The sequence below is a fragment of the Manis javanica genome, chromosome 11, assembly GCF_040802235.1.
Source record: "Manis javanica isolate MJ-LG chromosome 11, MJ_LKY, whole genome shotgun sequence".
Classification (NCBI taxonomy): Eukaryota; Metazoa; Chordata; class Mammalia; order Pholidota; family Manidae; genus Manis; species Manis javanica.
Genome location: NC_133166.1, coordinates 24873523 through 24889955, shown reverse-complemented (window position 1 = coordinate 24889955; position 16433 = coordinate 24873523). Strand labels below are relative to the sequence as shown.

At 36.9% G+C, this 16433-nt stretch overlaps 1 protein-coding gene across 1 annotated transcript; it reads left to right on the top strand.

The window, feature by feature from the left end:
- The first annotated feature begins 14984 nt into the window (after positions 1 to 14984).
- LOC118969626 (olfactory receptor 52D1-like) lies at positions 14985 to 15929 on the top strand. The gene has a single exon (XM_037004125.2). It carries the CDS (start codon positions 14985 to 14987, stop codon positions 15927 to 15929), a length of 945 nt encoding a protein of 314 aa, XP_036860020.1.
- The last annotated feature ends 504 nt before the right edge of the window (positions 15930 to 16433 follow it).

Sequence of the window (16433 nt, the reverse complement as noted above, 5' to 3'; positions counted from 1 at the left end):
CAGGTTTCCATCTAAAGCATTTTAGGGTAACGTGAATCCCTTTGTTATTTAGAACATAGTGGACCATCAGGCAACAAAATGAACTTGAGGTTTTTCCCTGTTATTTTATACAAGGAGAATATCCAAGAGAGACTGTGTCAGAGAAGTGAAAATAAAGGCTGAGGAAAGAACTAATCATGACCTAACTTTCCTAGATAAGGAGCAATTAGTAAGGTTTTATCCTTACCCCAAGTAATATCTAGAGGATAATCACATCCTCTAATAATTCATTTTTAACACAAAAATTCAGATAAAACAAAGAAAGAAAAGATAACTTTAGGGAAGTGATAAGGCATTAGAAAGAAAAGAAAAAGAAAATGAAAATGGAAGATTGGATGGAAAATAGGAAGGAAGGGATGAAGGAAAGAATAATTTTTAAAAATTATTTAAGTATCACTGGTATACAGTCTTATGATGGTTTCCTATGAACAACATCATGGTTTCAACATTCACCCATATTATCAAGTCCCCCCCACCCCCATTGCAGTCACTGTCTATCAGCTTAGTAAGATGCTATAGAATCACTACTTCCATTCTCTGTGCTGTACTGCCTTCCCTATGACCTACCTACATGGTCATTGTGAATTATAGTGTCCCATAATCTCCTTCTCCCTCCCGACACAACCTCCACAGCCCTTCCGTTTGTAACTGCTAGGCCCCTCTTGGAGTCTTGACAGTCCCCTGCTGTTTTGTTACTTCAGTTTCACTTTGTTGTTATACTTCTAAATGAGTGAAATCATTTGGTACCTGTCTTTCTCTGCCTGGCTTATTTCACTGAAAATAAAACCCTCTTGCTCCATCCATGTTGTTGCAAATGGCAGGACTTGTGTTCTTTTTATGGCTGAATAATATCCTATGTGTATATGTACCACATCTCCTTTTTCCATTTATCTATTGATGGACACTCAGGTTGCTTCCATTCTTGTCTATTGTAAATAGTGCTGCGATAAACATAGGGCTGCATATGTCTTTTTGAATAAGGAATCTTGTTTTCTTGGGATAAATTCCTAGGAGTGGAATTACAGGGTTAAATACAAGCTAATTCTGTTGTTAGTTTTCCAAGAAACCTCCATATTGCTTTCCAGAATGGTTGAAGTAATTTACATTCCCACCAGCAGTGTAGGAGGGTTCCCCTTTCTCCACATCCTTGACATTTGTTGTTCCTAGTCTTTTGGATGTTGGCCATCCTTAACTGGTGTGAAGTAATATCTCATTGTGGTTTTAATTTGCATTTCCCTGATGATTAGTAATGTGGAGCATCTTTTCATGTGCCTATTGGCCATCTGAATTTCTTCTTGGGAGAAGTGTCTGTTCTGATCCTCTGCCCATTTTTTTTTTTTATGGAGAAAGTATTGATACAATTTAATATCCATTCACTTTAAAAAAGCAGACTTGGAATAGAAAGAGACTTTCCCTATCTGAAAAGGTATCTAGTTTTGTTTTTATTCATTTTATTATCATTAATCTACAATTACATGAAGAACATTATGGTTACTAGACTCCCCCCTTCACCAAGTCCCTCCCAACAAACCCCATTACAGTCACTGTCCATTAGCATAGTAAGATGCTGTGGACTCACTACTTCTCTTCTCTGTGTTGCACATCCCTCCCTATGCACCCCCCACATTATACATGGTAATCGTAAGGCCCCCTTTCGTTTTCCCTGCCCTTATCCCTCCCTTCCCACTTCACCTGCCCAGTCCCTTTCCCTATGGTAACCATTAGTCCATTCCTGGGTTCTGTGATTCTGCTGCTGTTTTGTTCCTTCAGTTTTTCTTTGTGCTTATATTCCACATATGAGTGAAATCATTTGGTACTTGTCTTTCTCCGCCTGGCTTATTTCACTGAGCATAATATCCTCCAGCTCCATCCATGTTGCTGCAAATGGTACAATCTGTTTTCTTCTTATGGCTGAATAATAATCTATTGTGTATATGTACCACACTTTCTTTATCCATTCATCTATTGATGGACACTTAGGCTGCTTCCATTTCTTGGCTATTGTAAATAGTTCTGTGATAAACATAAGGGAGCATTTGTCTTTTTCAGACTGGAGTACTGCATTCTTGGGGTAAATTCCTAAAAATGGAATTACTGGGTCAAATGTTATTTCTATTTTGAGCTTTTTGAGGAACCCCCATACTGCTTTCCACAATGGTTGAACTAATTTGCATTCCCACCAGCAGTGTAGGAGGGTTCCCCTTTCTGCACAACCTCGCCAACATTTGTTGTTGTTTGTCTTTTGGATGGTGCCAGTCCTTACTGGTGTGAGGTAATATCTCATTGTGCTTTTAACTTGCATTTCTCTGATGACAAGCGATGTGGACCATCTTTTCATGTGTTTGTTGGCCATCTGAATTTCTTCTTTGGAGAAGTGTCTGGTTCCTCTGCCCATTTTTTAATTGAATTATTTGTTTTTTGTTTGCTGAGGTGCATGAGCTCTTTATATATTTTGGAAATCAACCATTTAACGGATCTGTCATTTATGAATATATTCTCCCATACTGTAGGGTACCTTTTTGTTCTAGTGATGGTGTCCTTTGCTGTACAGAAGCTTTTCAGCTTGATATAGTCCCACTTGTTCATTTTTGCTTTTGTTTCCCTTGCCTGGGGAGATATGTTCATGAAGAAGTTGCTCATGTTTATGTCCCAGAGATTTTTGCCTGTTTTTTTCTAAGAGTTTCATGGTTTCATGGCTTATATTCAGGTCTTTGATCCATTTCGAATTTATTTTTGTGTATGGGGTTAGACAGTGATCCAGTTTCATTCTCTTACATGTAGCTGTCCAGTTTTGCCAGCACCATCTGTTGAAGAGACTGTCATTTCCCCATTGTATATTCATGGCTCCTTTATCATATATTAATTGGCCATATATGTTTGGGTTAATGTTTGGAGTCTCTATTCTGTTCCACTGGTCTGTGGCTCTGTTCTTGTGCCAGTACCAAACTGTCTTGATTACTGTGGCTTTGTAGTAGAGCTTGAAGTTAGGGAGTGAGATCCCCCAACTTTATTCTTCCTTCTCAGGATTGCTTTGGCTATTCGGGGTCTTTGGTGTTTCCATATGAATTTTTGAACTATTTGTTCCAGTTCGTTGAAGATTGTTTTTGGTAATTTGATAGGGATTGCATCAAATCTGTATGTTGCTTTGGGCAGGATGGCCATTTTAACAATATTAATTCTTCCCAGCCAAGTGTCTTCTTTAATTTCTCTTAAGAGTGTCTTATGGTTTTCAGAGTATAGGTCTTTCACTTCCTTGGTAAGGTTTATTCCTAAGTATTTTATTCTTTTTGATGCAATTGTGAATGTAATTGTCTTCCTGATTTCTCTTTCTATTAGTTTATTGCTAGTGTATAGGAAACCCACAGATATCTGTGCGTGAATTTTGTATCCTGCAACTTTGCTGTATTCCGATATCAGTTCTAGTAGTTTTGGAGTGCAGTCTTTAGGGTTTTTTATGTACAATATCATGTCATCTGCAAATACTGACAGTTTAACCTTTTCTTTACCAATCTGGATGCCTTTTATTTCTTTGTGTTGTCTTATGGCCGTGGCTAGGACCTCCAGTACTATGTTGAATAACAGTGGGGAGAGTGGGCATCCCTGTCTTGGTCCCAATCTCAGAGGAAAAGCTTTCAGCTTTTCACTGGTCAGTATGATGTTGGCTGTGGGTTTATGATATATGGCCTTTATTATGTTGAGGTAGCTGCCCTCTATACCCATTTTGTTGAGAGTTTTTATCAAGAATTTATGTTGAATTTTGTCAAATGCTTTTTCAGCATCTATGGAGATGATCATGTGGTTTTTGTCCTTCTTTTTGTTGATGTGGAGTATGATGTTGATGGATTTTTGAATGTTGTACTATCCTTGCATCCCTGGGATGAATCCCACTTGGTCATGGTGTATGATCCTTTTGGTGTATTTTTTAATTCGGTTTGCTAATATTTTGTTGAATATTTTTGCATCTACGTTCATCAGGGATATTGTTCTGTAGTTTTCTTTTATGGTGGGGTCTTTGCCTTGTTTTGGTATTAGGGTGATGTTGGCTTCATAGAATGAGTTCAAGTGTATTCCCTCCTCTTCTATTTTTTGGAAAACTTTAAGGAGAATGGGTATTGTATCTTCTCTGTATGTCTGATGAAATTCCGAGGTAAATCCATCTGGCCCAGGGGTTTTGTTCTTGGGTAGTTTTTTGATTACCGCTTTAATTTCTTTGCTGGTAATTGGTTTGTTTAGGTTTTGTGTTTCTTCCTTGGTCAGTCTTGGAAGGTTGTATTTTCCTAGGAAGTTGTCCATTTCTCTAGGTTTCCCAGGTTCTTAGCATATAGGTTTTCATAGTAGTCTCTAATAATTCTTTGTATTTCTGTTTGGTCTGTCATGATATTTATTTTCTCATTTCTGATTCTGTCGATGTGTGTTGATTCTCATTTTCTCTTAATAAGTCTGGCTAGAGGCTTATCTATTTTGTTTATTTTCTCAAAGAACCAGCTCTTGGTTTCATTGATTTTTTCTATTATTTTATTCTTCTCAATTTTGTTTATTTCTTCTCTGATCTTTTATTATGTCCCTCCTTCTACTGACTTTAGGCCTCATTTGTTCTTCTCTTCCAATTTTGATAATGGTGACGTTAGACTATTCATTTGGATTTGTTCTTCCTTCTTTAAATATGCCTGGATTGCTATATACTTTCCTCTTAAGACTGCTTTTGCTGCATCCCACAGAAGTTGGGCTTTGTGTTGTTGTTGTCATTTATTTCCATATATTGCTGAATCTCCAATTTAATTTGGTCATTGATCCATTGACTATTTAGGAGCGTGTTGTTAAGCCTCCATATGTTTGTGAGCCTTTTTGCTTTCTTTGTACGATTTATTTCTAGTTTCATATTTTTGTGGTCTGAAAAGTTGGTTGATAGAATTTCTATCTTTTTGAATTTACGGAGGCTCTTTTTGTGGCCTAGTATATGGTCTCTTCTGGAGAATGTTCCATGTGTACTTGAGAAGAATGTGTATCCTGTTGCTTTTGGGTGTAGAGTTCTATAGATGTGTATTAGGTCCATCTGTTCTAGTGTGTTGTTCAGTGCCTCTGTGTCCTTACTTATTTTCTGTCTGGTGGATCTGTCCTTTGGAGTGAATGGTGTGTTGAAGTCTCCTAAAATGAATGCATTACATTCTATTTCCTCCTTTAGGTCTATTAGTGTTTGTTTCACATATGCTGGTACCCCTGTGTTTGGTGCATATACATTTATAATGGTCATATCCTCTTCTTTGACTGAGCCCTTTATCATTATCTAATGTCCTTCTTTATCTCTTGTGACTTTCTTTGTTTTGAAGTCTATTTTGTCTGATATTAGCACTGCAACACCTGCTTTTTTCTCCCTATTGTTTGCATGAAATATCTTTTTCCATTCCCTGACTTTTAGTCTGTGCATGTCTTTGGGTTTGAGGTGAGTCTCTTGTAAGCAGCATATAGATGGGTCTTGTTTTCTTATCCATTCAGTGACTCTATGCCTTTGATTGGTGCATTCACTCCATTTAAACTTAGGGTGATTATTGATAGGTATGTACTTATTGCCATTTCAGGCTTTAGATTCATGGTTACCAAAGGTTCCAGCTTACTCTCCTTACTATCTAAGAGTCTAATTTAACTCACTTAGTATGCTGTTACAAACACAGTCTAAAAGTTCTTTTCTATTTCTCCTCCTTTTTCTTCCTCCTTCATTCTTTATATATTAGGTATCAAATTCTGTACTTTTTGTCTATCCCTTGATTGACTTTGGGGATAGTCAATTTAATTTTGCATTTGCCTCACAATCAGGTGCTCCACTCTCCCTACCATGGTTTTACTACCTCTGTTGACAGCTATCCAACCCTAGGAACACTTCCATCTATAGCAGTCCCTCCAAAATAGACTGCAGAGATGGTTTGTGGGAGGTAAACTCTCTCAGCTTTTGCTTTTCTGGAAATTGTTTAGTCACTGCTTCATATTTAAATGATAATCCTGCCAACTAGAGTATTCTTGGTTTGTAGCCCTTCTGTTTCATTGCATTAAATATATCTGCTACTCCCTTGTGGCCTGTAAGCTTTCCTCTAAGAAGTCTGATGATACCCTGATGGATTTTCCTATGTATGTGATCTTTTCTCTCCCTCTGGCTGCTTTTAATACTATCTCCTTGTCCTTGATCTTTGCAGTTTTAATTATTATATGTCTTGGTGTTATCTTCCTTGGATCCCTTGTGTTGGGAGATCTCTGCACTTCCATGACCTGAGTGACTATTTCCTTCCTTAGATTGGGGAAGTTTTCAACAATTATTTCTGCAAAGAGTCTTTCTATCCCTTTGTCTCTCTTCTTATCTGTTACCCCTATAATGTGAACATTGCTCTGTTTGGATTGGTTGCACAGTTCTCTTAATATTCTTTCATTCCTAGAGAGCCTTTTTCCTCTGTGCCTCACCTTCTTTGTTTTCCTGTTCTCTGATTTCTATTTCATTTACTGTCTCCTCTTCCTCACCTAATCTACTTTTAAATCCATCCATTGTACGTTTCTTTTCAGATACTGTATTTTTCAAATTTTCCATGTATTTCTTGAAGTTCTTCCTGAGATCTTGAATTTTTTGGTAGCTCCATCAGCATGTTTATGATTTTTATTCTGAAATCCTTATCAAGAAGATTGGTGATTTCAGTTTCACTAAGCCTTCTCTTGGCATTTTTTTCTTGTAATTTTGTTTGGGCCAAATTCCTTCACCACTTCATTTTTTTAGTTTTCCCTTTTGAATAATATTTTGTGTAAGCAGCACCCTCTTGTGCCCAGAAACTCTACTGTCTGGAGCTGCCATGTACCTGTAGGAATTGTAGGGGTCACAGGTGACTGGAACCAGCACCTACTGCAAGGAAAGAGTTAGGCTGGGAGGGTTTCCTGCCTTCCTGGCTTTAATGCCTGCCTCCACACCCTCCATGAGCAAGGCCACCCTCCAATTGGACTGGCATGATGGCAGGGGTGACAGGTGAGCTGGATCAGTGCCTGCCTGGATGAAGGAGTGGCTGGCTGTATTCCACAGTGGGGGTCTTTAGGTCTGCATTGCCAGCCCCAGGGATAGAGTGTCTGAAGCTCCTGAGAATTCCCAACCTGCTGGACTGAGCATACTGAGAAGGTTTTATTCACCTGTCCTTTCTCTTGAAAAGAAAGCTCTGTGTAATTTTTGCCCCTTTAGTGCCCTTCTCACTGCTGGGAAGTTCTTCAAACTGCCTGCTATTCTTTTGCCCACTGGGGTGCAGTTGTGTGTAACTGCTTTCCATAAGTAGCTGGAATCTGTCTCTCCAAGTATTCCACCCGTCTTTGCTTTCCAACTCCACTAATGTACAGAGCACCATGTTATGTGGTTTCATGCTTCTGGAACTGATCTCCAGGGCTGGATCTTCAGCAGCCATGGGTGGTTTCTACTCCCTTCCTGCTCCATTTCTCTTCCTCCTGTCTGTAGGCTGTGGTGGGGGGAGGTCTTGGGTCCTGCTAGATCATGGATTTGCTACTTTACACTTTCTGTGTGGTCTTCTCTTTTTTTGCAGATGTAGGCAGTCTATTCTGAAGTCTTCAGGTCACTTTCTTAGAATTAGTTGTGTTCGCTGTATTTTCATGTTTTATGTGGTTTGGGGAGGAGATCTGCCTCACTTCTCATGCTGCCATCTTTTTTCCATCTGTATCAAGGAAAGAATAATTTTTAAAAAACTCAGTCCCTTATTAAACTTTGCATAGTTGCAGAAAGTAAAAGCTCATAAATTGTGATAAACATATCTTTTTGAGGATCTCTAAGAATATTAAAAAAGTGGTTAATCAAAAGTCCTCTAACAGTGGTTAAGAAGATACCTAAGCTTCTCTTCTAAGATTCTGAGTTGTCTGCTTCCTCCTTTATTCTTTGTGTTTTGAGTCTACTTACAGCTATCTTTCTTTCCTAAGTTGAATTTTTCTACTGCCATGAAAGACCATTATCTTTACTACCCTGCAGTAACAGAAAGAACAGGAATTACTAAATATTAAAACAATTCCCATGCATCCTATTCACTGACTACTATGTGATGAATATATCAGAAATTGTCCTCAAAAACTTCATCTTTGGTCAGTAATCTCTAGAACAGTCTCAGTGGATACACAAAATTCCCTTATGAAAATTAATTCAAGCCCTCCCCCTTACCTATGAGCAAAGAGCTTCTGGTTAAGGCTAACCTGGATTCCTTGGTCAACATATAACCCATCTCTAACAGGAATAGAAACTAAAGTGTGCTTATTGTGTCCACCTGAGAGAATAGAGGTTGAAACTTCTGGCTCTCAGTCTCCTAAAGGACAGCTTTGAAAATAAACCCAAATCACAGTCCCTTTTGGCTAAGGGTTTTAGGAGTATGATCTGAAGTTTCCTTGGAAAGGGCTGAAATACTTTTCCAGGGAGGAGGGAATTGGAGAAAAAAAAACAGGCAGAAGAGAAACAGACAAAAAGGCAGAGATATAAATTACCACCAAAATATTTGCACATATATATACAAAATATACACAGAAGAAATACTCAGTGCATTCAAATGAGTGCAGTTTTGCACCGTAGTCTTTTAAAATTTTTGTAAAATTTTACAAAAATAAAGAGTGGGGAAGTCTTTTGATTTCCCTACTCCTCTTTAAAATCAAACAAGGTATTTCTGATGCATATTATTCCTCTTCACACATTCCTGTTCAAAACTAAACAAACAAAAAACTAATTGATCAAGGCACTCTTCCTCAAGGCTCAAGGACAGTTCCTCATAAGGGTACTCTAGAAAGTTCTTGAGACAGCAACTTGTTTGCCTATAGTTGGTAGAGACTGTTTACTTTTTATTACCTTTGTATAAAAAAAGAAAATTCCTGATTTCCTGAGTTATTAAACTGTCATTATTGTTCTTAAGAAGTTACCTTGCATTTTTTGCTGTTGCTTCTGTCTAGACATCCAAGGGTCTTAGGAAGTTTACAGTATTTTCTGTTCCATAACATTTACAAAACATTCTATCTCCAAACTTGTGATCACCACTTCATGATTTCCTGAATCTGCTTGTTGTTTCACACACAAACACTGTGTTTCTCTAAAGGATACTTCTTCATTCCATGTGTTCCATACCAACTAAATACATTTTTAAACTCCTTGTCTTCTCAGACTTTTCATTTATTATGGTAAAATATACATAACACAAATATTTTCTATGTAAAAAATTTTGAGTTTATGATTAAGGACACTAAGTATACTGACACTGTTGTGCAACAACCTAAGTTCTTCACCCTATGTAGAATCATACTGTATTTGTTCTTTTATGATTGGCTTATCTCACTTAGTATAAATGTCCTCAAGGTTCATTCAGGTTGAAGCAGAATTCCTTCCTTTTTGAGGTTGAATGATATCTCATTGTATGTATATACCACTTTTTGTTTATTCATCCTTCCATGTGTGGACACCTGGCTTGCTTGCACCTTTTGGCTCTTATCAATAATAGTGCTATGAATAGAGATGTACATTTATCTGTTATGTCCTCCCTATTTTCAGTTCTTTTGGATATCAACCCAGAAGTGGAGTTGTTGGATCTTATGGTAATTCTATATTGAATTTTTGAAGAATTTCCACAGTTTCCATAATAGCTGGACTATTTTACTTGCCATCAGCAGTCCACCAGGGTTCCAAATTCTATACATTCTATCTAACACTTGTTTATTTCTTTCATTTCATTAATTTTCCTTCTCTAAATAATTCCTTTTTAATATTCCTTATAAGACCAGCCAACTGGTAACAAATGCTCTCAATTTTTGTTTTCTGAGAAAGTATTTCTCCTTTCATCACTTTTGAAGGATGATTTTGCAGGTTACAGAACTCTCCATTGGTGTTTTTTTTTTTCTCATAAGGTTTAAATATTTCACTCTACTTTCTTATTGTTTACATGGTTTCTGAAGACAAATCAGTTAATGATTCTTATCTTAGTCTTCTGTAGCTAAGGGATTTTTATTTACTCTGACTTCATTAGGGTATATATGTTTTTCATCTTTGACTTTCTGCAGTTGGAAAGTGATATGCCTAGTTGTACATTTTGGTTGATGGTTATCCTGGTTGTTATTCTCTGTCCTTCCTGGTTATGTGGTTTGGTGTTGGCATTAATTTGAAGAAATTCTGTCACTATTGTTTCAAATATTTCTTATGCTCCCTTGCCCTTTTTATCCTCTGATATTTCCTTTACTCATGTATTCCACCTTCTGTAGTTGTCCCACAATCCTTGGATATTCTTTTCTCTCTCCTTTTCTTTTTTCAGCCTTATTTCTGTTTGTTTTTCAATTTTAGAGATTTCTATTGAAATATTCTCAAGATCAGAGACCCTTTCCTTCGCTGTATTTAGGCTACTAAGTCCCTGAAAAGTGTTTCATTTCTGACAGTGTTTTTTATCTCTAGCATGTGTTTTTGGTCTTTCTTAGGATTTCCATCTATCTGCTTACACTTCTCATTTGATCTTGATTGCTTTGTGCTTTGTCAATTAGAGCCCTTAGCATGTTATTCAACCTTTTTAAAATTTCATGGTCTGGTAATACCAATATCCCTGTCATATCTAAGTTTGCTTTCGATGTTTGCTCTTTTTCTTCAAACCATATTTTTGCCTTTTAGTATGTCTTGTAATTTTTCTTGATACCAAGACTGATTTGTTGGATTAAAAAACTGCCATAAATATTCCTTTTGTGATGTGATGGTAAGATGGGGGGAGAAGGAAAATGTTCTATTTTTCTATACCTACCTTTCAGTCTTTCAGTGAACCTTTGCCTCTGGACTACGGATTTCCTATGTTATACTCAGCTTCCCTCTGCCAAATGCCCCTTAGGGTGGCCCAAATGGCTGCAGTGGGCTGAAGTTGGCTATTTTCCTTTTCCTTCAGGGATTACTAGAGCCAGCTGGATTTTTGTATTTTCCTCCCTGCATGTGGAAGGCTAAAACCAGCTGAAATTGAATATTTTCCTTCTCCCTGGTCAGTTAGACTCTAATAAAACTCTAAAGTTGGGCTCTGGTTAAACTGTTTTTAGTGAAGGAAGAGATTGTTAAAAGAACAAAATGCTCTGGCGTATTTCAAAATGTTTAGTTTTCCTCTCCCACTGCCAGAAGCATGAGTGGATTTTTCTATGATATTACTGTGAGGATCTGTTGAGCTACTGGAGGAAAACTCACACAACTGTTGGGGTCCATTAATTACTGGGTTCCCTTGGAGGTTATCTTTCAAGCTTATTTATACCAAGTCTCCAGCAATTAGTCAACTGCAATACACATTTTCCTATCCTGGCATTGGTTCCCATGGAGATTTCTTCTACTCTGGTAAATTGTGATTTCCTGTCTTTACTTCTGGTTTCTTCAATTTGTGGGACAGCAGTTAGCTCTGTGACCTCATTTCTCTTAAGGGCCTAAGAAAAGTTGTTGATTTTTTTGTTGGTTCAACTTGTTACTTGAGAGAAACCTCCAGCTTCTCACATGCTACACTAGAAAACTGAAGTCCAGATCCTATTGTTTTCCATTCTGTTACTCCATTTAAAGTAATTATTCATAAGGAAGGGCTTGCTATCACAATTTTGTTATTTGATCTGTCTGTCTTCTAATTTCTTTTGTCCCTCATTCCTCCCTTACTTCTTCCCTTTGTGTTTATTTCATTTTTATAGTGACACTTTTGATTCCTTACTTTTGAATTTATTTTACAAATACTATCTTTGTGATTGCCACAGGCATTATATATAACACCCTAAAGTTATAGCAATATATTTTAAACTAATAAAAACTTACCTTCAATCAAATAAAAAAGCTCTACTCTTTTAGGGCTCTGTTGCCCACACTTTATGTTATAAATGTCACAAAAAACATCTTTAATATTGTGTTCCCATTACTGTAGATTTCTAACTATATTGTGTCTTTTAATACTATAGAAGAAAAAAGTAGGGCTATGAACAAAAATTGTGATATTTGATTTTTATTTCACTAAAGAACTTTTTATGTTTGTATAGGTTTGAGTTACTTTCTAGCTTCCTTTACTTTCAGCATAAAGGACTCTCTTTAGCATTTCTTGTAGAGCAGGTCTAGTGGCAGTGAACTCCCTCAGCTTTTGTTTATCTGAGAATATCCTAATTTTCCCTAATTTTTGAAGGATAGTTTTTCCAGATACTGAATTCCTTCTTCTTTTCCCAACACTTTAAATGTATCATCCAACTCTCTTCTGGCCTGAAGGTTAATGTCCCAGGTTGACATTGGAATTAAACTGATGTATTCAAGGAATAATGTGGTGTGACCCTTCAGGACTGGTTCTGTTAAGTGGCTGATAAATTATATCAGACTACCAAGAGATGGTCACATCTCCAACTGTAAACTTAAGGGACTGCATAGGAAAACTGCTATTTCTGAAATTAGGAAGATTATCAATTGTCATCAGTTATAGAGAACATTCTCCCTTCCCCCAGTGATTCCATAAGGGCCTATTAAGTCAGATGTTATTTCTGCTTATCCTCTGAGATCATCATGTTGAAACTGCTACATATAGAAGCTACATGTTTAGGTTGCTTCTTGGTTATGAATTGTTTGGTTTTTTTATGAGCTAATTAAGGTTGTTAGGAAGCTAGAGAGGGATAGAGCAAAAAATAGTCTAAGTGCTCTAAGGAAAACTTTAAAGGAAATGAGACTCCTTAAATGGCATCTTTTTATTTCCAAATGAACTAAATTCATGGAGTAGGTATAATCCTTTGAAACAGAAGGAATACTCATTTCTCATTCTCTATGGATAAAATGAAGAGAAAACTAAATTCAAAGATCTTTTTTAAAGATATAGAATGAGGGTTATCTCTCATTTTTTACTATATTTCACATTGTATGAATCTATTGAGGGAACAAAAATAAGGATACCTCACTATCTCTGTACTCAACTACAGGTTAGTATTTTCAGGGAGATGATATCACATAGTTTATATTGTGTGTGTTTATACAAAAATAGTTTTAAAAGCCAGTGTGTTCATCTGTATGTACACTTTCTGATCCTGCCCTTACAATATTCTGTATTATACTTATGCCTCCAACATATACTTGTACACCTAATGAATGACAGCCACTGCATTAATCTAGAGAATGGATTATAAAATTTCCTATTGATTGTATGATTGCTCATGAATGTGTGGGGAGCCTTGTTCACCCATAGAATCTCATGACACTTGAATCTCTTTGTAGTCATTGAGTCCCAACTACATTAGATTTTGTTTCATTACATCATGATTGTGCTTCCTTTTGGAACATTTTTTATGCTCATTTTCTTTTAATTTGTTTATATGTATGTGCTTGTGTGTGTAGATAGATAAAAATATATATGAGTGTGTATATATATATCTATATATATAATCTATACTTATACCTATATATCCATATTCAAATCCCATGGGCTGAAGTCATATTCTTCACATTCCAGCCTATAAGTCATTTACCCCAGAAGGTTTTCCTTGACTTGCTAAACTTCATTTGATCCTCTGCTATCATTTCTATATAACTCATCCTTCCTTCTCCTTCAGGGTAATTTTTTTGCCTTATGAATTTCTTGTTTAAAATATAATTACTTGTTTAAAGGTAAATCATAAAAAGCCATATTTGTTTTCTTTGAATGTTTTTCACTATAATAAATTCCAGGGTCTAGTATATATAAAAGTCTAGAAATATTTCCTCAGCAAATAATGTAGGGAGAGCATGTGTGTTTTGGCATGATTTTGGAAAGCATATGTAGAGGCAACTCTGTGTAAGTTCTGTTAGTACATATTATATTTATAAGTATTTGCTTGAGAAATAAGGAAAGCAGGTTTCCCTAAAGAATTGCTGAAAGTACTTCACAAGTACCAGGTGCTGCCCTGATGGGAGGTAGAAAAAACAGAAAACTAATGACCAAGGGTTACTCTACAGCTGAAGCATTGTGGTGACTTCTAAGTTCTTTCCTTCTTTAACCCTCTCAACTGCTGCTTCATGCTCAAATAATTTATCCTAGGGCTTCTCTGCCATGGAGATTTTACTGTCCATTGGAACTATTTGGAAGAGGTATAAAGGAATCTCCTTTAGTCAATATGCATGGTTTCTGGATAAACAAGTGAAGGAGTACAATTATATCCATCTGCACAGATTGAAATGATCTAAATCTGAAAAATATTAGGACGGGAAGATAATCAGTGGGCTTAATGTTAAGAAACACATTATCCGAACAATATATATATATATATTGGTTCAAAATAATATGTGCCTACTAATGGGGTATATGATTGAAGGACATAAACAATAGGAAAAAGCAGTATCAGACTATTTTATTTGTCAAATTAGTCACATACACACACTGGCAAGTGAGAAAGTAAGATATAGGTTGAGTTAATCCTACTTCAAAAGACCTCATTATCATGTCAAGAATAAGAGGGACAGAGACTATTTCTATTCCACAATTGAATGACAATGTGGGTTGTAAATCTTCTATGTAAAGTTCATTTTAAATAACTGAAATTTTCCCAAGGTCTTAACTTCATTGTTTCCAGTTATTGAAAATTCACTGGTGTGAGGGAAATCCTGAATGAGAGCTCAAAGTAGAAGCCCAGTAACTGTTCAGTAAATATTTGTTGCATTAAATATGACTATGGATAGAATATTTTACTGGATGAAAGAGCAAGGTGATTTATAGGTCCCCAAGATAATATGAAATGACATAAATATTATCTTTTGTACTTATAAACGCAGCATTTTGGTATGTTACTACAAATTTTATTAAACTGGTTCTAGTAAATTTAAATACTCCAGATTATAAACTTAAATTATTTTTGACAACACATCATTAATGGAGCTCCTGAACAAAATCTCCATATTTTTTAGCAACTGGCTGTGATCAACTTTATACACTGAAGTCTTGATAGAAAGCAAAGGAAAAAACATGCCTCCTCTCAACCTATCTCGACCCTCTTCTGTCACCTTCTCACTGTTGGGCATCCCAGGACTAGAGCACCTGCACGTCTGGATCGGGATTCCCTTCTGCTCCATGTACCTGGTGGCTGTGGTGGGGAACGTGACCATTCTGGCGGTGGTGAGGACAGAACGCAGCCTCCATGAGCCTATGTTCCTCTTCCTGTGCATGCTCTCAGTCACAGACCTGGTCCTCTCCACATCTACACTGCCCCGCATGCTCTGTCTCTTCTGGCTTGGAGCCCGTGACATCGCTTTTGATGCCTGCTTGATCCAGATGTTCTTCATCCATAGCTTTACTGCTATGGAATCAGGCTTCTTTTTGGCCATGGCCATTGACCGTTATGTGGCCATTTGTCATCCACTGCGCCATACCACCATTCTCACCCATGTTCGCATCGCTATAATAAGCATTATTGTGGTGATTCGAGGAGTAGTCTTCTTTTCTCCACACCCCATCCTCCTCAAACAGCTGCCCTACTGCAGGACCGGAATTATTGCCCACACCTACTGTGAATTCATGGCTGTGGTGAAGCTAGCGTGTGTGGACATAGAAGCCACTAAGAGTTACAGCCTCATTATGGCTTCTGTCATTGGCTCAGGTGATGCCATTCTCATTGCAGTGTCCTATGCCTTCATCCTCCGCTCTGTATTCCGGCTGCCATCCCGAGAAGCTAGCTTTAAGGCTCTGGGCACCTGTGGATCCCATGTCTGTGTTATTCTTGTCTTTTACTCCACAGCTGGATTTTCCATTTTCACTCACCGTTTTGGGAAAAGTGTGCCTGCACATGTCCATATTTTTATTGCAAATATGTACCTTTTGGTGCCCCCTTTTCTCAACCCCATTGTGTATGGGGTGAGGACCAAGAAAATACGGGATCATGTTCTTAGAACATTAATGGTCAAGGTTGCTTGATTTTAGTTGGATCAATTTAAAAAATGGCTCAAGAATATATGGAAATAAAAGACATGAAATAAGGAAAATAACTAGCTGCCCTTATTTTCACAAGGTGAATAACATTTATTACCTGAAAGTTCATGTATCTACTATATGTCAGGAAATGTCAAAAATTCTAATTCAACAATCTCCTTTCAAAAATAAACAAACATGACTTAGTGTACAGGTTCCAGTTTTAGTGTTATGTCTGCTCAATTCTCTAGAGAACTCTTGATAGAATTGGAGTGTATTTCATAAAATAAGCCAATGTCTTGTAGTCTATTGACTACTAAAATTAAGGTCATAAATTCCCATTTTCTTACTTTGTAGTACCAGGCCACCATGTGCAATGAGTCTGCTTCTCTGATTAGGTGACTTGGAACCTAGTACCAACACATAAGAATCCGAAATTTTTTACTAGCAACAATGTTGAAATACTCTGATTTTATTCCAGAACCAAAGGACTTATTTCTTTCTTTATTA

Coding starts and splice junctions, on each gene's coding strand:
- LOC118969626 (XM_037004125.2), top strand. CDS start 14,985: ATGCCTCCTCTCAACCTATCTCGACCCTCTTCTGTCACCTTCTCACTG.